The sequence below is a fragment of the Sphaeramia orbicularis genome, chromosome 18 (assembly GCF_902148855.1).
Source record: "Sphaeramia orbicularis chromosome 18, fSphaOr1.1, whole genome shotgun sequence".
In the NCBI taxonomy this organism is placed as follows: Eukaryota; Metazoa; Chordata; class Actinopteri; order Kurtiformes; family Apogonidae; genus Sphaeramia; species Sphaeramia orbicularis.
Window position 1 is genome coordinate 20790480 of NC_043974.1, and position 21864 is coordinate 20812343.

The following is a 21864-nucleotide window of genomic DNA, read 5'->3' on the forward strand; positions in this document are numbered from 1 at the left end:
CTTGGTGTCCCCTGCTCTTTGCCCCTGCCCTGTTCTCATCACCGTCCTATTCCAGCTATTACTACTAAATATACAACTAATTTACTACTAAAATACAACATCCAGCCTGACTCAACAACACACATTTTAGGACATTAAAGACTTTTACAGTCCAAGTGTGGATTTTTTCCTATGCATTTCTTTTAACTCTGCTTTACTCACTTGAATTTGGCACCGTGGATATCTGACAGAGCTGAGCTGTTCTCCATCTTTATCTCCACACTACCACCTGAATATAACTGTTAAAAACTACTGTAAGTAGGCTATGTCATTTACGAAATGATACTGTGCAGCTGTTAGATTGCATATTGATTAGCTAAACATGTTGATGTATTTTTTAAAAAAATGCAGAAAAAACATACGCCAAAAGTCTTTCCAGAGACATAAAAATTCAGTGTGTTAATGTTGATAAATTATAATATTTATTTTTCAACATAACTTTACCTTTATAGTACCTATATGTGCATAATGAAAAAGTACCTGTTTACAGCTGCACAATTAATCAACTACAATCAAAATGTCAGCATGTGCAATTTATATAATCACAAATGCTGCACCTCTTGTGAAGTTTTTTGTATGCACAGGGTGTCCCAAAAAAAAGTATACACACTTTAAATAATTATAAAGTAGGTGTTTATTAAAACTCATTTAATTTTCCAAATGTAAGAGAATTTACAAACAAAATTTTATTGTTTTGTCACTGCCTTTTCTCAAACTGACATCTGTTCTGGTCCAGACACTGCTGACAAAAAAAAGTCTAGTGGTCTGAGGTCTGGTGAACGTGGAGGGTATTCAGTGAAACCCCTCCGTCCAAGCCACCTGTTGGTAAGTTCACCAGACCTCACACCACTAGACTTTTTTTTATGGGGATACCTAAAAGACAAAGTCTTTGCTATGAGACCTGCAACAGTCATTGAACGGACAGCAGCCATTAAACGTGAACGCACGCAAATACCAAGGGAATTGTTTGGTGATGTGTGTGATTCCATTGCTTGGCGTTGTCAGCAGTGTCTGGACCAGAATGGACGTTGGTTTGAGAACAGGCGGTGACAAAACAGTAATGATGTTTGTAAACTGTATTGCCTTTTGAAAATTAAGTGAATTTTAATAAACACCTACTTTACAATGATTTAAAGTGTGTACAAATTTTTTGGGACACCCTGTATATGTATTTTTTGTCAAATTTTATACGTTGCATTTCCCTTGAAATTAAGCCAACAGACTTAAATTGCCATCACAATCTCAATCTTGTCCACAATATTTGTGTTTACTTCAGTGTTGACTTTAGAAACAAAATGTTGTGTGCATTGGTGTTATGAAGGTTTTCCATTCAACACAAGAAAAGTTATCCTTCCAGTGCTCTTGAAATTCCATATATATTTAAAAAAAAAAAAAAAAAAAAAACCTCTTCAAACACCAGCTAGAAAGTGTTGCCAAGCTGTCGCAAATTAAATGCCATGTTCATAGGTGCTAGGGTGTTAAGAGGTGTGTTGAGGCCCTTATCATTCATGAATTACAACAGCTGATAAACCCAGATTACCCTGGCTTGTCGAGGAAAATAGCATCTGTTCATGGCAGACAATGTTAAAACATCTCCACAGGCTATAAAAAAGGGCAGTGTGCGTTTGAAGCTGACGCCCGGGCTCCCTGAACGAAGCTCTGTGTCTCTCTCATTCTCTCAGTCTGCAGCTAAAGGCTCGCCCGAGGTCACGGCTTCGTGCTTTAAGAAGAGGGGGGGCTGCACTTCCTGACATTCAGGGTCCAGACCACTTAACTGCACGCTCCTTAGGGAACGGGTTTTCTCTTTCATTCCAACATATATAATAAAAAGTGATGATGAAAGTGAATTACGGAGTAGTGAGCAGTAATGAGCTAAGCAGCTGTTTTTGAACACTTTTTTATATGGCAATGCCAAGTGGGAATGGGCTGCTTCATCAACCTTTTTCCCCTTTAAATGATGATGGGGTGTTTATTTCACTGCCAGGGAACAGGCAGCCAATATGGACGAATAAAACCACATTTTCAGTTACACTGCCAGATATCAATGGCCGTCAAGTACATGCACTCGTACACTATATGACTGATTGGTTTGGGGAACACTAATTCTCTCATGTACGTTCTAACTGAGAGCTGTTCCACTCCCAATAGGTGCAACGAATAAAAGGTAGGAATTACAACGAATATACATCTGTAAGCCAATTATAGAAACGTCAACTGTAGACAGATAAAAACTGTATTATAAATGTCGCTGGCATTTCTGTCTTATTAGTATTACATCATTACCATTTGCCAAACTGATTGTTCCAAAGTAACCTTCATTCATACTTCGATTTGTCATTATCAGACCTTCACAGATCAATATAAAAGTAATTTCATTCACTGACCAGTTAATTCACAAACTGATATAGTGGGGTATGGTCACAGAGATCAATACATCCAATATATACTGATTTGGGGCTCAGTTTTATCCAGGAGAACAGTTTCTCCCGAGAAAGAAACAGGGCATATAGAAACAAAATGACAAACTAAGGCTTAATTAGTGCAACTCAATCCTGATGGCAAACCAAAAGTCAGTTGAGTGAAAGAATGTATTAATATCACATCAGTCATTTTCACAAATTCACTTAACCTCTAATTACCCTGAGTTGAAAGCTCATAGCTTATTTGCCCTGTGCGTTGTTTTAGGGCTCGACAGAGAACAAAGCCAGAGTACGCATGAATTATAAAAACAATGGTCCACAAAGGCACATGGCGTTTTTAATTACAACCCCTAATGGTCAAAGGTCTCTCCATGACTGCTTCAAAATGCAGACTAATGGAGACAAAATCTATTATTATTTCACATAAGGTGCCCCTACACACATACATTAAGCACATAAATGATTCAGACTGTATGCATTTTTGATTCTCTGCATTTAAATGCCATCATTTTTAGATAAACTCTCAATTCAGCCATGTTCACCTTCAATTTTAAATATATTTTGAAGAGCCTCCCACCTCACATGAACAATGGCAAAATGCTACAAGTAGTTAAAGTCAGATGTGGAGGTTAAAAAAGAGAAAACTGGTATTCAAATGAAAGCATCAGGCAATATAAACGCTACAAAGGAGGAGGGTTTTTTTTATGTGCTTAAAGGAGATGAGGTGGTGCAACCTTGTTGAATTACAAGACCTCTGCTGTCATATTCAATTTTGCAGTTTTATGGAGTCTAGTTTAGGCCAACATTCATCATTAGAAAAAAAAATTAAGTGTAGAAGACTGTTTTTGTACTAAATTAGACCTTTGCGGTCATAGCCTCTTTTTGAATCACTTGCTCAACTGTACTACAGGCTGCTGTTGAATGTGCATCTGTTGAGGGCATCTGTGTCAGATAATATGGTGAAGATCACATGGTTAAAGTTTGGCTCTTTTCCTTTCTTTCTCTGCTCAAGGCAGACTTGAAAGCAACTTCAGTGAGTCAGCCTCCATTCTCTCTCGGTATGCTCTAATGTGTACATCAAAGCTTGCCACTTCCAAAGCCTTGTATTCATGAGCACACAGCAACTATCAGTAAAGAGGATGGGAGAGAAATCCAGCAGTCTCTCTGATCATAACATTTTCAGTCATTTTTGTATTTAAACAGCTAAACCTCTATTTAAGCGTGGTGCATTTCTTTTTGCACATCTAAACCTGTTAAATAACACTGACCAAATTGCAGGTTTGAAGGATTATTTAAATGTTAAAATCCTTAGGTTTTTTTACAACAAGAATTCAGCAAAAACCTTTTGAATCATCATCATCATCATGAATTCTATATGCATTCTCATCGTTATGTTTTACTCTGGTGATTGGTGGTGCAGTGCAAAAGTGGAGAAACTAACTTTTTTTTAGCATTAAACAATCCTGGGTAGAAAAAAATATATAACTTATCAAAAAATGTCTAAAAATCACATTCAAACCTCTACCACCACAATATTAATTTCCATATTATTCAGCCTCTACTCTCTCTTAAAAGTCCCTTCTTTGTCTTTCCTTCAGTGATGGGTGCAATTTTGTTTAATTATCTAGTGTCAGTGAAATACATTTCATTTTTTTCTGCTGTACAATCCCAACAATAGCTAATGGGCTGCCATTAGCTATTGTTGGGATTGTACCATTTATCTTCAAGTGCTTCTGTTCATATATGTGAATGGCACGGTTTTGGCATCTGCTTGCACAATTATTTTTTCTACAAAACGGCTGCTGGTGTAAGCAGCAGACATAGGTCAGTTTTAGACAAATACTACATTTATACAGTATTGTTATATCCTGTCATGCATTTAAGATGAAAGCCTTAGAACTAAAATTGGCTAGGTGATATTTAGTAATATGATTTTTCTGGAATTTTGTTTATCCTATCAATCAGCATTAATATGATGTCTATGCATTTTGTCTTTATGAGTCACCATGAAAAAATTAAATTGTTTTTAACATAATTACTGAAATTTCTTGAAAATTGTGTGTAGCAATTATGCTGAAACCTTCATGCTCAAATGGCACCTTTTTGTGTATTCATAGTGGTGTACCATAGCTAAAGCGTACCACTAAATGCATTTGAAATGTATTGGCTAAACACATAAGTGCTATGAGTAACACGTCATGAATCATCTAAAATTAGACACATGAATATATTGCATCTGTCATATCTGATTAAAAATGCTGCCCTGAAATGATGTGTTCTGCTTCTCTGAAGTCGGCAGGCAGCCCTTTAGAAATATGCTTTCCTTTAACATGGCCCCCTCACCACAGAGCAAACACAGCGAGACGTGGATTTGCTAGTAGAGATCTAAAGTGGCTTAAATCAAACTACGAGAGAGAGAGGGAGGAAGAGACCTTAACATATCCGCCTACATGTTAGGCAGCAGGAATAAATGCACTGCACAACAGTCAGCCATAATGACCCAATTCACAATCCTCAAACCAAAAAAAATCTCCTGAAAAGAAACTGACCCTGAGCAAAAGGAAAATCCTCATGTTTATGTCTTTTTTGCTCTCTTCTCCATTACTCACTGTTGATTAACGATTGCTCTCTCCAGTTTGCTTGTGCTTTGCGGCTTTCCCTCCTTACCTCCGTATCTCCATCCCCGTCCCCTCCCTCTACCTTACTTTCTCCATTTCAAAAGGACAAATGTTTCCTGCAGTCACTGTAGCACTGCATTGGTATTCTGCTCTCAATTTAGCCAAGAGCCGGGCAGCAGTTTCAGCTTCCAGCAACCACACAGCAATCTGACACAGAGCGTACAGAGGGAGGGAGAACAGGCTTGAAGAATTAAAGAAACTGAAGAATCTCTGTGAGACTGAAAGAAAGACAGAGACAGACCTATATGCTGTAGGGGTTTGGCAGTGATATCATTTGTTGGGCTACAGGGGGTTAACAGTAGCAACTCATCCACAAGGAATGAAGCACTCTGCTTCTATTTAGCATCATCGAGTGAGGATGAAACAATAGAGCACCTCGAGCTGTTTAAGACTGCTCTCAACTCGCTACATCAAAACAATGACTGCTTTGATCTACAATCATGTCTGCATGCTAATTTTATTCTTACTATTTCAGATCTATCAAACCGATAGTCTGCAACAAAATATTTTGTTTGGGTTGATTTCAATATTGTCAAAGCTGTATCAAACTCAAACCTCAGACACAGACGTGGTAATTTAGTTCTTACTTTTTAACCCTCATTTAACTGCATTTATCTAATTACAAATAATAGGGTAGTAACTCCTAGTAAGAAAAATCCAATAAGTGTATAATATAAAAAGAGAGAAACTGGATAGGGTATGGGTTTCATACTATATCCATACCCTCTTCACCCCATCCATTACAAATAATCGAGGCAGAGCACAAAAAGCTTGTAAGACTTTGTGATTGCTGCATAAGAAATGAGGGAATTCGCAAGCAAGGTGTTGAGATGCAAGCAGGATGAAAGAAAGAGGAGAGAGATAAGTGCAGTAGGAGGAGAGGCAGGAGTAGGAAGTGCTGACAGCGGGTAAAGGTGAAAGAGAGATAAGTGGAGTAAGGGAGTGAACTTGGGAGAGACAGAGAGGGGGAGGGTTTGAAGAGCGATGGAAAGCCCAGATAGCCTCGAGAAGAAAAGGTAGGAGGCGGGTGAAGGAAATGCTGCAGGACGAACAGAAACACAGAGATGGATGAATGTGAAGGAGAGCAAAAAAGCACAGATATGGAAATGGTATGTGTCAGTAAAGGAGGGAGGCAGAGGTTTGAAACAGAACAGAATTTGACATGAGCTGACAGCACTGGAGCACATCCCAAGAGCAAATGAAAGCAGGAGCAGGGTGTACGCCACAGACAATAGGCTTGGAAAGAAAGAAGAGACAAAGGGAAGGAATGAAAGAGGAAGAAATAAGGTAAGGATGGATGAAAGATGTGCAAAGGAAACAAAAGCGGAGGACAAAAAGAAGGAAAATGTACCAAAGAATGAGCCGATTGTGAACCAAACCACCGATTTTGCATATGAAATGTTCCATTCATATATTCAGCACCTTTGATGTTAAGTATTGTTTTTCAAAAAAAAAAAAAAAAAAAAAAAATCTGAGCCACGCTCAAAGTAGCACCTGTGCCATGTCTGAAACTCTTGTATGAGTCATATAATCCCTAAGACACTTTTTTTATTTTTAACAACTCAATATCTCAAGCAAAGAAACTTTTGACTCAAAAAAAAAATCTTCCACAAGTGGCCTTTTCGGGAATCCACTACAGCTCACAGCTCACCTGTCAAAAGGCTGGAATAGATAAATCAGAGACTGGTGACCTCTGGATAGTTTTAGTGTAATGTACACACTGCACAGTCCAAGACACGTAACAACGCACAATCTGAACTGATCACAACACAGACTAAATTTCTACAAAGGGCCCAAACACAAGAAAAGGTAATGATGAAATCCACAACATGTCACTAAGAAACTAAAATTATCAGTAACAAAGGCAGAGTGGGTATCTACCTATTCTGGGGGTAAAGGCAGCACAAAGAAACAATGCAAAAGAATGAAGACACTTTGGACAGGGTGTGACAGTTTCTTACCTTCTTTGCAGTACTTCCCCTTGAAGCGGGTGTGGGTGCAATCACAGTGGACCTCGCCATACTGAATCGAACAAAACCCTCCATTGAAGCACGGGTTCTGCTTGGTGCAAAGGTATTCCAGGTCGCTCTGGATGCCTTGGCTATTTAGCAAAGTAGGAGGCATCTCCCCGACTTTGAGATTGGATATCAAGCCCTGAAAGGGTGGCTCATACTTCACTGTGCTGGATGTCAGTGCAGACAGACGCACATCAGGCGGGATGCCACCCACAAACAGGTCACTGACCACTGCCATCTCCTTCCTCTTTGACTTGACCTCAGCCACTTTGGTTTCTCCGTCCACCATCAGAAGGGTCTCACGGAAGTTGCGGGTAAGCAAGACCATGTGCCAGCGGTCATCATTCACTCGTGTCTCCATGTGCAAAGTGGCAGGTTCGGCACAATGGATGGCAAAGCGCAGCTGGAGGCGACCGCCAGCAATGAGCAGCTCCAAAAAGTCACAGTTGCCACCATCATCAAGGTAGAGTACCAGGGCTTTGCTAATGTTGGTCTTGAGACTAAAGCTCAGCTCACCCACTGATCCTGCCTCCCAGCGCCCATAGCGGGCCCACTGGCCAGGCGCCCCACCAAATTCCAGCATCCTGACTGTGGTGAATAGACTGGAGAAGGCCAGAGGCCACAGGGGCCAGCACAGGAATCGTAACCCTCTTGTCATGCTCAAAGTTCCCTGGTTTCCCCTTTTCTATTTGTTGCCTTAGAGGTCTGTATGCACCACAGATGTAAGATGTAGCTGAGGCTAATGAACTTAGTTTTTAAATGTAAACAAGTGGGATACAAAGCTCACTGGTTAAACTAATCTCAAAGGCTCTACTCCAGTTTCAAAGAATCAGCAGTTTATTCCTCTTCTCTCTGATGCTCTAATTCTTGTCCTTATCCTGACTCTCTCCTTCGTCTCTCCATCAGTTGGTGCCTCTGGGACTTGAAGGAAAGGAATGAGGAACAGGGGTAGAGTACAATAAGGGGAGGTATGATAATTTCAACACAGCCTTTTCTTCAAAAGCCTCTTGGTCTATCCTGAACTGAAAATAGAATCTTCGACTCAAGGAATCCAGATCTTAGTGCAATTTCCAGGAAATCTGAACTTCCGCCAAAAGCTTGGGGGAAGAGTTATCTGCCTGTTATCTCTCTTTAACTGGAGTGTGAGCAGAAGAAAATGAGGGAGGGAGTCTGGTGTCAGAGCTTGCTGCTATCTGCTGGAGCATAAGATGCGTTCATGGTTTCAGCATACACCACTTCTTCTCTTGAAACTCTCAGACCATGGAGGATTATGAGGTTCTACATCCCATCATTTTGAGGCAGGTGGGAATCTGAAACAAACAGCAACAAAAAAAACCCAATTATTTACATATTCTAATTCACAAAATTTATTCAAACCCATTATTAAAGAAGCTGTATTTATGATTACTTGGAACATAATTCTTACAATGGCCCTGAATGTCACCAGACAATAAGAAATCATGTTCATTTCAAATACTGATATCAATGACAGTAGAAATCCAGCCAGAATATTCGCATTTGAAAAGCCAAGTGGCGGCCCACAAGTACTGTTTATGTTGTCATTTTGTGTTTTGGTCTGATGCTCTACCCATCACCTATCTCCCAAAGTCACAAAGTCAGTAGTGTTTGGGCATCTAGGTTGCCAGTTCCCACTGAGCTGCAGCTAGGAACATTTCTGATCACAAATGTCTGATGTTACTGAACCTAAAAGGCCTCTTATTATTCCTATTATTCCCAAATACCTTGTGACAAAGTTAGTAACAAGACCAGGATATGTATAGCAGATGCTTCTGAAACATGGACACGGCTGAAAGCGGAGAAGAATTTGAAGACCAGTGCCAGCTCTCCTGCAGCCCGGGCCCGCAGTCTCACCACCCGATAGGAGCCACTGAGAGCCAGACCCGGGCCTGCGGTCTCTTCACCTGGGCCACAATCTCTTCTCCTGGCCCAGGTAAAAATCCCGGTGTAGGACTCGCCGCTTGCCATGGTAGCTCCTTGTAGTAAATGCTCATGCTGGATCTCGCAACCCCTAGTCTGGGGGGGGAGGCGGAGGGGCTACCACGCTCTATAGCAGGGGTGTCCAATCCTGGTCCTCGAGAGCTAATATCCTGCATGTTTTAGATGCTTCCCTCTTCCACATACCTGACAGTCGTTATCAGGCTTCCGCAGAGCATGATGATAGGCTTATCATTTGAATAAGGTGTGTTGGAAGAGGGATACATCTATAACATGCAGAATAGTAGATCTAGAGGACCAGGACTGGACACCACTGCTCAACAGTATTTTGAATGTGACTGCAGTACCAGTGTTGGCCACATTCCTACATATGACTCCTTTAAGTTGATCACCAATTACTCATTAGAAAAATGTTATTCAATTTCTTTTATCTTTCATCTGCTTTGCCCATAGTTGCTTTCGCCTGCAGTTTCAGGCACCATGTACTATATATAAAAATCCCTGTGTTCCCTTCAGTTAAAAGCTGACACTTCAAAAAAAAAAGTTTGTCTTGAACTGAGGAATAAATAAGCTTTTTGAGTTTTGCATGGCTCTGAAGTTCCCACAGGGCCTGGAGTAATATGAATGCTTTATTTCATCTGTTCACTCTCAGTCATATCAACATATATGTCATGCAATGTACTGAACCTTAACATAATGGTTCCATATGCTGTAAGGGGAGCGGTCACCCATACACACTTTCAGCCAATTAGCAACAGACCGCTTTTGACAAACCACATCCATCCACTATGACATACACACACGCAGCGGACATGCATATGCAAACACACACATCATTAAATCAAATGTGATTCAGAGTGGAGTGCTGCCGAGTCAATAGCTGTCTGAATAGCCAGACTTGACCCTGGGGCCTAGCCTAATCCCTTGCTATTATTTCTTGAGTGAGATTTAATTTCCATCACAGAAAGTCTACAATTAAAGCAAGGCTGAACCCTGCTCATGTTCCCTTGTGCTATCCTGCCAGGCTTTTAAGTGACAACACTGATGATGCTAGAACACAAGCACGGTAGGGAAGGAGGGCAAAAGACTGATATGGACCATGAAAATGAGATAGAAAAAAAGATAATGAGAATGGTTGCATCAGTGTGGTTAGGGTGGGAGGGGTTTTAAGTGGGATGGAGAAACATGTTGACAGGAACAGACAGAACCATGAGAAATTAAACATTAGAGAAAATAAGAGTGGTTTTATTGGGTGATGGATAATGAAAATCCAACGTCATCTTTTAATTTTAATCCATAAGGTCTATATTTTCTACATGGAGAGCACAGAACAGTATTATGACTGCCTTTGCAGGATTCCAATGCCACGAGAAGAAAGCAAAAAAAAATCTTCATTCTGCAGTCTGACATTATCAAAAGCTAATTCAAGTGCTCACTGTGGTGGAGACAAGGTACGCATAGGAGGTATGCTTTCGCTCTGAAGTTTAGCAGACACTCTAGGCAGATACTTTGTGAGCATATGGCTTCCTATTGTGCAGAGCTGGAATGTTATTCCTTCTAAGGAAACATCACTTGCTTTATGGTAGACAGCTGGTGAATGTGAATCATCTGGGTAACAGGTACAACATGCCTCAAAGAGTCATCTAAGTTGGGATGGATAACTTTAGTTTATTCATACTTTACTCTCAACGGCATATCAGGGCTGTACGCTGACTTTTTTTTAGGTAGTAGCGCTGGTGCTAGCAAGTTAAAAATGTTAACAGCACAAAGGAAAATTTTGTAGCACACACAGTTGTACAGTTAGTAAATGTGTTTATTGGCTAAATTAACTTGATATTGATCAGAAATTCAAACAATGTTGAACAACAATTAAACTGATTCTTTAACTTTTATTTTTCCTCCACCTGAACACAACCAGATGAATTTAAACATTTTTAAATATGAAAAATCAACAGTACTATATTTTCAATGTGCATCAGTGAACAGTCTGTGCTGGTCTGAATTAGATATGGCTTATTGACAAGACACAGTTCTAATCAGTCCCATAATTCAAAATAGATTTTACTCAACAAAAATGTATGAAGTTTCTTTTGACTAAACAATATGCTTCACTGTGCTTGAAAACTTTGGGGCTTATACTGTTCGAAGATTTGAGAAAAAGCGAGAGAGAGAGGGACGTACATCGCTCGCAAATTCAATCAGACAGATGCTGCCTGGGGCGCCGATAAGGGGTGGTAAACATAACGAATTCATGGGGCCCAGCATTTGTGGGGGGCCCATACAGCAGTGGAGGGGGTCCAATGGATACAGGCTAGAAGTAGTAAAAATTTCGTGAAACATCCGCTGTATAAGAGATGCACAGAAGTCCTGAGTCGGACGTTGAAAGTGTGTTAAGTTTCAGTTTCAAGCTAGCATAAGTAGCGTTATGTATGGACCACACCCCCGCACATATTTGACATTGTTGTCATGACATACTGAGGTAGAAACTACAGAAAAATACCTCATTTTGCTTGAGGCTTCTTCTTATTCGTAGTTGTAATACAAAAAATGATACAAATCTTGTCGTTTCCCAACACACATCAGCGAGGGTGGAAATGTCTACCCGGAAATGTAGTTCTTTTGTATTATGACCGAGAAGGACAGTACACACTTAGAACTCCATCTCCCATGAAGCATTGTTCCAACAACTGACAAATATGACAAAAGACACCAATATAGCCTAGTTTTCCCCACTATTTTAGACAGGATACCAGCGCAACTCCTTTGCACTTGTGCTAGTGGATGCATATTTCTCTTCGTACAGAATTGTTTTTTAGTAGCAAATGCGACAGAAATTGTTGAACTGTACAGCCCTGCATATACAGTATACGTGTTCGCATATATGAGCAAATGAGAGAAGATACATCTATTTAGCTACTACTCTAAATACTACTACTACTCAGGCATTGAATATTCTCAACTAAAACTGCACAATTAATCAAAGCATAATGTTGGAACTGCATTATCAGGCTACAATCTAAAGACCCAGTGCTTTTATAGTGATATTTTTTGCATTAAATGACACTGAGCAGAGGGAGTTACTGTGATGAAATGTAACATTAAATCACATTTTTAAATTTTTCACCTGCTTTTACTGCAATAGGTTTTCAAAATAATCGGGAATTTAACTATTTAAGTAGACTCAAATTGCATTATGTCTTTGTGCAACCCCGTTTTCAATTCATAAAATTTGTACTATAGCCATATCTTAAATTCCAATGTAAAAGTGTACACATGACCATACACAGGTAAGCACACCTGTCATTAACACACAGAGATACTGTACAGTATTACACCATGAACAGACAGTCCGGTGTTTAGCACATTCCCCACGTGAAAAGAAAGGTTGTAACACTGTTAAATTGTGATTATAAATGTCATCCAAAACATGATAAAACCTGTGAACACTTTAGTACCAAAAGAATTGCATTTTGTGAACGCCTTAGGCTTGTTTTATCAAACACTCTTAACAAAATCACTGTCCCTTTTGTGCACATAATGAATATTCATTGAGTTATTTCTGTCTGGTTGGGGATTCCTATGCTTTACACGGAAGCAGTGTTTACTGCTCTTTGCACAGTTCTGTTTTTATGAAGTTTTACTATGTTGAGTTTCAGTGCATCCTTCGAGTATTGTGTTGCGAGTTATTAGGGGTATTGGCAAGCTTGATGCAAGGCTTGAGGCCTGATGGTACTATTAAATCCCAAGGACACTGAGGAAACATAACAAGCCTCCAGAGATAACTAGAGCTCTGAGGCTTGTGCTGTGTGTGCTTAAGAGTGTGTTGCAACTGATTCTACTTGCATGCGCAGCTGCCTGCATTCAGCAGAGTGACTGTCCTTGTGTGACAGTGCATGTGCTCATGTGAAAGGGGATATACCCCGTGTGAATTTGCCTTTTTGTCTATATTTATGGCTGCATTTGGGAATAAAATATTTGTCATAGCTGTAGTGTACGGTGTCTCCTCTACAGTGATTGGCCGACATGTTGTTTTACAAATGACATCTATGATCCTGCTTCAGTCCACTTTGAATCCAAAAATAAAAGGCCATTTTCTGACTGCTAGTGTGACATCCATCTGCCTGAATTCCTTCCGTCACAAAAAGGACATCTCTCTTGCTCGCATTGCTTGGCTAAGCAGCAGCACAGCAAGCAGTTTGACTGAAAAAGCTATCTGTACCAAGCCTCATACACCCTGACCCGACATATTCTCCAAGCAAAGCACCCTTGGGATAACTGCGTAGTCATGTGAGCTCCCGCCGACCCATTTCCTCTCACATCATCCCACAGGGAACATTGGTGCAATCTTGACAGAAACTCTGCTTCAACTCTTTGGGAGTAGTTCGATATATCCACACTACAGTGAAACTTGTCCCGATTATTATTTTTATTCTATCACTTGGATCAAAAATTAGATATTTTCTAATCAGTGGGGCCTTAAAAAGAAAAAAAAAAAGCAGAAAAAAGCTTAATGAAGCTTAAATTTGCTTTTGTTTTGTGGCCAAAAACTTTGATTACACTTGTATAATTGTACAAGTGTATAAAATTTGGATTATGTTTAGATAAGAATGCATGCCGTTCTCAGTTTCATTTATGTAAGCTGCCCACAGATGGTTTCAATGCTTGTGGAGCTGAGTTTGAGAGATACAAAACAAGTAAGATTTGCGACAAGAGTTCTACTGTGAGCTATGCCATATAAACATAGGTTGTGGGAGGAGGATTTTGATTCTACAAAAGACTTAACAGGTTGGAAAAATATACATGAACAGCCTACTTGTGTTGTTACATGTACTGGCGCCTACAGGTAAAGAGATTTCACAAGTCTTATGAGTTTTTTTGCTAGTCACCCTGTGCTCACCAAGTATGATGTGTATACACTGTATGATCGAAATACCTATTGTATTGTAGACTAGGAAACAAAAAGACCAATGTCATAAAAATCAAGCATCATCAGTGCACATCATCTAAGACATGCTGTTGGACGTCAACATAGCATCCCAATATTGCAAAGAAAATTTGAGGTTAATGTTTTTAGCCAAACAAACAAGAATCAGTGTGCAATGGTTGTCCTAAATTTCTGACAAGAATTGCAACAATTTATCACTACCAAAGTAATCAGTAATTTTTTGTAGCAGAAAATACAAAAAAACTATATATACTGCCATGTCTGCCAAATCATACAGTGCATTCTGAGAAAGAAATACATGGGCTTTATTTCTCTAGAGTTAACTCATATGATGAACTAAACCACCTTAATTACATGACAACTGTCACATAATAAATGGATTAGTATTTCACAGTTTGTAGAGCTCCATTAGGGAGAGTAAATCTTCCAATGTCCTGTTAATTTATGCGGTTTGTGTGTCAGGTACCCCTTGCTACATGCTCTAGCCTAAATCAGGGTGTTTTGGTTCATTTGGGTCCTTTGGTTAATCCATCTTTTGCAGAGCTCCACCTCAGCCCTAGGTCCTTAGATTACCCACAGAGCAGCCTGCACCTGTTGTATGAAGCTGTGCCAGGCTTTCATCTTCCTTCCTCTACAAACACTCACCTCACAGACAGTCAGGCGAAGACTAGTGTGATTACTTCATTGGCAGCCCTTACTGTACAATGTCCGGCGTTTAGTGCCTCTTTTCTCTTTAGTATTGTAACTGAGACACTGATACATTGTTCAAATGCAACAAAAAACAGCTGAAGCCAATGAAATATTATACTGAAAAATAATCTAGACAAAGCATAACAGAGGTGTAGCTAGCACAAATATTTATACATGCAAATAGTTTTCCTATGCACACCTGTGCATGTATTACAGACAGTATCCACATGCAGACAAACACACAAACTCTCTCTCTCTCCCTCTCTCTCTCAGTCTCTCTCTCTCTCTCACACACACACCCCAAATCCGAGTGAAGCGTGAGCCATTAATCCTGGCCTGTGAGAAGCTCAGCAGTGTACCATCAGTCAGCATGAAGCTGCTGCTGCTGCTGTGCTCTAATTAACCAGAGAGGCACGCTGAGCCACTTTTAATATTCCTGGTCAAGATGGAGAGTGAGAAAGGGTGGGAGAGAGAGTAGGACAGAGAGAAATTAAAACTATTAAAACAAAAATAAAACATTCTGAGTGTCAAGCACCGAGGAAGAAAAATGGAGACAGGACAGATGAAGAAAGCAAGGAAGGAGAAAGTGTTCATAGTTGGAAGTTAAACTAAGACTGAGGTAAATTCCAATCTTCAGTGCTAAATAATTGGCTGAGACAGGGAAAGCAGTTGATGTTAAGTACTTGCTATTTAAGATGAAGCTAAACCAGTGGGATCTGACATCAGCTTGATAATTGTCAAAAGTGCTTAGATCATGAAAAAATAATGTACAGGGTGATTTGGGTGTATGAAGGGCAACTTCTAATTTGATGAATGAGGAATGTTGTTTATGCCACCACACTCATGTCAAATTTAAGCATCTCAACTGCCACGTCTAAGAGTTTTTCTCTTAAGAGCTGTTTGAGTGCATCTTACTGACTAGAAAGTCAAAATATCTGACTGCTGCTGCAGTAGGATGATGCGACATACGTATGACTCAGGGATTTCAGAAGGGAGGAAACCTAAAATTCAAAGACAAGATGAAGGAGACAGGGCATCTTCAAGCCAGATTGAAAAAAAAAAAAAAAAAAAAAAACCCACACTATCTGTATTTGTGATGTAGAGCTCAATTCATACAGACTGTGTGAGCTGAGACTGAGGTGAGCGGGTCTTTATTCCACATCAGACTACTGGCTTTGATCAGCCTCGTCAGCGGTAAGCCACTAGTGACTAGGTCTGGCTGTTAGCGCTAACTGCATTTAGCCCTGATGAGGAGATGCTAATGAAACAGATCAAGGGGTTTAGCCTTGCTGTTAGCGCTGTAACACACAGATTAATAATGACTTTAGTGGAACTGCTTGTTGCTCCTTTTGCCTGATACGTTGACAAGGTGAATCATGGAAAGTAAATGAATTTGCTCTGCAAGGTTCAAAGTTTAGTGAAGGATAAAATAATTAATAATAATAATTAATTGCATGCAATAAACTCACAAATACATTCTGCTTCTTGTTTTAAGACCTGAGTGCGACTGCAGTAACTCGTCATTCCAGTTTTTTCCTCTGTCAAGTATATCAATTTTCTCCCAAGCATTAATGGAGGCTTTTTTTAGGAGAAGTGTGGAAGAGTTTTAATTAGTTTGAGCAGTCAGAGATCAATTTCAAGCACAAGACACTGTTGACTCTGTAGAAGTCAGCACTGAGAGCCGGAAACAAATCACATCTATGACAGGAAAAGCATGAGGATGCAGACCTCAGTGTTAACTAATACTCTGTAGTAATGCCTACATTACTACAACACATACATTACTACATCCCCAGTGAAGAAAACTAAATGGTGGGCTACATGCAAGAGGAGAAGGCAGGGAAAGAGACTAAGCATGAGGCACATAAATGAAGGGAAAACAGAAAGGACGTCAGTGACACTTATCCTGTCATGCTACTTGAGATGCAATCACAGTAAAATGCTGCAACACATGCACTTACTTGCAAATCATCACCCATACAACAGCGCCATTGGATATGCATGCCATTAACCAGTGTCATCACACTGCAGTTTAATGTAACAACCATGGCATGAGGCAGACAGAAATACTGACAGCAGATTTTTGCACGTGCTGTAATATTAGTATTGGATTGCCTGCTCATCCAAGCTCTAAACACTTTCTTTTGCTTGTCCTTCTTTCCTCCTTATCTTACACTAACCTTCACATAATGCTTCTCATTTCCCATTGCGACCTCTCCATTCTCACACCTCCCTCTGGTTAACTCTCTTTCAGTTCATCCAGTCATCCATCACAATCCCACTGTGGCTGCACCTACTTCCACCTGTCTGAGGCATAAGAACTTGCAAACTACAGGTGCGGTCAGTGTTACAAGTATATATCCAATCCATGAATCTAGTGGAAGTGCATACTGAAGCAGAATAAACTGGAGGTTTGTTTGTGCCCCAGGTTAAGCCCTGTCATGTTATCACTGTTGTGTGGGTGTGAAAGCTGTCCCAGATGAATATTGATGTACACTATTGCAATAAAGTGGGTGAAAATAGCTATAATTTTAATGCCTAGAGGGGTAAACTAGTGTTTGTGTATGGAACATTTCCAGACCGAAGAGCACCCATCAGTGCCATAGGTGATGCATAAGTGAATGCAATCAAATGCTGCTCTGGGCATCTACAGTTTGTCCGAATTATGCATGTTTACATATCTGTAAGTGCAGTTTTCCTGTAGAAGTTTTCTTGAGTGAGATGCTAAACCTGTTCTTTGCAGGCGTGAAATATAAAACGTTAGCTTTGGGGATGCAGAAATGTTGATGATTAAGTTTGTGGTGTGTGTGCACATGTGTGTGCATGCCCAGCAGCATGCGTGCGGCTGTCTTGGTGCCTGGAGATGTTTTGGTAGGAAGCACAAGGCTCACTGGCCAGGCCTCGAGAATCTCCCGTTCCAATTAACCAGCCCAGCAGCCTGCAGCTCTGCTGGCCTTATCTGGGAGAAAAGAGAGGCAGAGGGAGAGAAAGGGGGTAGGAGGAAGTGATGGAGTGAGACAGGACATTTGAAAAGAGACACAGAAAGGGTTGGAAGGCAACAGAAAGAAGAAAGTCTGATTTAGAGGGACAAAACATGACCAAGAAAGGAACACTCGCTACACAGGATCTTGTCACAACATGCCTGCTACCTTTCATGCCCTCCATACCAACAAAGACCCTCTCTCCTTCTTGCCATTAGATGAAGGAGAAGCATCTTGGTTCAAAACAAAGACCTGCTAGAGTTTTAGTTAAAGAAGAGAGGAACTGATAGTGGGCTGATGACTGAGGTATTGTGTCTGTTTTTAGAAGACAACACTATGCTGTCAATTTCTTATATGTCCTATAGCCATTGTTGAATAGAGGGTAGAGAGGACACACTCTATTCAGCAGCAGTCCCTCTAAATTTGCCAGTCAAGTTTGTAAAATCCCAAATCTTGGTTATTCTTAGAATCTGTCTTATCACCAAGGAAAACACAATAAATTCGATACTCTAAATGATGACAGTAGGTGTCTGTATATCACCTCTTGACAAATCAGGGCAACAAGACACCATAAATAGAATAAGTAGTGGATCATAATAGTAGTAGATCATAACTGTCCATTTAAAGCTTGCAAAGTTGTCATCAATCCAAGGAGAATATGACAGTCAGAGCATTTCATGTGCATTTTAATGTGTGGTTTTTGCCCGTTTCAACATGACTTTCAATTTGTGTTTGCATTTCAAAGACTATAACTCTAGACTCCGTGAAAATTGCACCAACAAAAATAAGAGGCCATTAGCGGGTGCATATGGTGGCAGTCATTCTGTCTTTCCTGAATATTAATTGGGCCAATGGCAGGTGTTATTAGACGACATGTCTGGAGTATTTCCTACAGCAAACAACGTTCATGAAGGCAACATTTAGGCGTAACAATTACTTTCTAACAAAACAGCTAGCAATTGCAACAGCTATTTAACGGATGAACACAATGCAATGCAAAAAGTAGTGACATACTTTGTTATTTATAATGTTGCTTACTCTATCTCGTCTAATTCATTTAACTGTACTGATTAAAGGTTTTTGTGTGTTTCATTGTCAGCACAAGCAGATGTTCAAAAGCCCATAAACACACGTTCTTCTCTTCAAATGATGTAGAGGCCCACATGTCCTTCATATTAGATTCTCCTTAGGCCCAGAGCATGTGCTGGATTTATGAATATAATACTGGATTTCATCTGCCATGTGCATTACTCTGCTCTCAGAGGTGGGGTGTGTGTGTTTGTGTGTGTGTGTGTGTGTATGTGTGTGTGCGTGTGTGTGTGTGTGTGTGTGTGTGTGTGTGTGTGTGTGTGTGTGTGTGTGTGTGTGTGTGGACATCAGACTGAGGAGTCTGCCATGTCTTCATGCCACCAATGAATTATGGAAGAATCAGACGGAAAAAAAGAGGGACAGCACGAGATTGAAAGAAAAGGAATAACGATAGAACAGAAGAGGGAGGGACACTGAGCCACACGTAGCAATTCAGAGCGAATTGGCTGTGGTAAATGACAGTCGATTACCATCTTAAATATACTGTCAAAAAGCAATTTGCTTCGCTCATGCCACAGGCCTGATATTTGCACCTTATTAGGAAGGCTGCCCTATATTTTAAGAAGCCAACCTCCCAGCCTCCCTAAGCTTCCATTTACCCATAAGCCAGCTGTGTATGAGCCTAATAGAGGACATTTTACTTGAGTGAAAGGACAAGATAGAGGATTGAAGGATAGAAGCATTTGAAATGGTCCATAATACAAACAATTAATAACAAACTGCAAGACTGCCATTCATCAGTATACTGAAGGTTTGGTTAAAAAATATCATTTCCAAACATCATCTTACTTTGAATACATTTTTTCCCCAAGCAACAAGAGATAAATGAAGCTAGAGAGTTTAATCAATTTTATTACTCAAGATTACTATCTACAGCCATCATAAAAATACCATTAGTAACAAACCTTATTTAACGGAAAGCTGCATTTATTGCCCACCTATTTAATGTTATTAGCTTTTAAATAGCATAACTTTGCAAGAATCCCACCACCACAGCAACACATTTCTAAATGAACTGACATTTCAATATCCCAGCTAAAACTGATGAAGGGTTGTACTGTTGCAAAAATTTTAGAGGAATCAAAAGAAACACACGCAACCCAGAGATTTGGGGACCGAAAGCAACAATAGACCAAGGTGTGGATATTCACTTCACTGTCCCAGCTTAGTGACTTCCATTGATGTTAGGGTGCCGATATGATTACTGAGAGTCAAGACCCACTGATATCTGCAGCAGGTGAGCAATGTGTTTAATTTCACAGACCTTGTAGATGCTGAGCTCATTATTGGCCTCTCAATTCACTCAGCACACTTCCTATGGTGGCATATTGATCTGGGCAATATGGTTGAAAGCAGTGTCTTACAAAAGACCTCTCTCCCAGCTCCTCTTGCATTTAGTCATCTGTATCAAGTCTGTCTCACTCGAGCTCTCTTTCCTCTTTTGAGGAGGAATGGAGGAAGTAACTAAGAATAACTGATGAAAAATGGAACTGACGCCACTCTGAAAACATTGATTCAGGTGTCCTTTAGTTCAGCTCTAAATCTGAGGGAGCGGGAACATGCACAGGCATGCGGTGCCGCTTTGTGACTCAGAACAAAAAACTGGCAAGACTTTGGTTTGAAAAGATATGAGGTGACACACAGCTTTGTGTGTGCACATACGCATGCAGATACAGAAACACAAATGGAGAGCTGTGAAAAAGGGGACAGACTATGCACGTATTTGCAAGCCTCTGGGCAGAAGTAGGTTAGGCAGAAGGGAGAGGAGAGAAGACAAGCTGATTTTTTTCTTGCAGATGGGGGGCTGGGAATGTGCTTGAGAATAAAGGATCAGATTATGTAAGCACTACTAATGCTCACTCTCTTTCCTAAATTCATTTAAAAAAAAAAAAAAATCCCCACAAAATTCTTTGAGCATCCTAACTGAACTTGCAAGACAAACTGCATCCACCTCCAACCTCCTCAGTGGGGATATTACAGACAGGGTGAATTATGACCACTAGAAAAATAATAACACAACACTGGCAGCCTTGGAGGCCAATTGAAACTACTCAGTGCCTCAGAATTTACTGCTGAAACCAAGTGGAAAAGCAGAAGGACAGTGGTTGAGCTAATCAATACAAAATGCTCTGACCATGACCTTTGCATAATCGGGCGCAGAGCAGAAGGTGTGGTCTCAAGTTTGTTTGTTTAGGAAAATAAGATGCTGATGATGAAGTTTACATAAGATCAATATGTTCACCTACAGTATTGATTTAGCATCACAACACAGGCTAGAGTTTTGAGCTGTATGCTGGCCTACATGTTTGACTACACCCCGCACTCTATAAACACATGGACCCAAGGCTGATGCAGAAAGGAACCTTTCACCCACAAGTGCACACCTACACTCACCAAAAACATTGTATTCCTCCGTCCCTGACACACTTAAAAAAAAAAAAAAAAGGCTCCTGCTTACAATAGAGTTTTTTTCTGTTTCTTCTAAACCATAGCTATTGAATTGCACATATTAGGTCCTGTTATCACCTTTTCACTGTTGTCACTATGTCATTTCTCTAGGAGAGGTTCACCACAATTATGGTATTACACATTTATAACTTTATTATTATTATTATCAGGTAGGAGGGCATATTTCATCAAATCACAATCACAATATCAGCCTGTGCAATTACAAAATTTAATAGTGAATCTGCTGGTTTTATGGGGTTTTTTTTCAGTTTTTTTCTTTTTTTTTTCTTTTTTTTTTTTTACATCATTTCACTTTGTATGTTAGAGTAAAAAAAAAAAACAAAAAAAAAACGTATGCAATACTAAATGGGTAATCTTTACATTTGACTTGATTGCAAAGCAAGCAGAGTCAAACCACAACCCATCATATTTATAATATAACTTTAACCAAATTGGCCTGATAGTCATATACATTGGCCATGTAACGAATTAAAGAGTTTTTTATTACCATTCTTTGTGTGTGTGTGTGTGTGTGTGTGTGTGTGTGTGCATGTGCATGTGTGTGTGTGTGTGTGTCTCAGTGTTTTGTGTATTTGTGTCTAT

General features: G+C 40.0%; 1 protein-coding gene across 8 annotated transcripts in view; it reads right to left on the bottom strand.

The window, feature by feature from the left end:
* Window positions 1-21864, bottom strand: part of nrxn2b (neurexin 2b) — a 759383-nt gene that overhangs the window by 665310 nt on the left and 72209 nt on the right. For 7 of the 8 annotated variants that reach the window (XM_030161797.1, XM_030161795.1, XM_030161798.1 and 4 more), the window contains one exon: window positions 7099-8462. In XM_030161797.1, coding sequence (XP_030017657.1) covers window positions 7099-7810 — 712 coding nt within the window. In that variant the 5' untranslated portion in view covers window positions 7811-8462. Of the gene's footprint in view, window positions 1-7098; window positions 8463-21864 lie in introns of those variants that run through there. The other variant, XM_030161793.1, reaches the window with a different exon arrangement.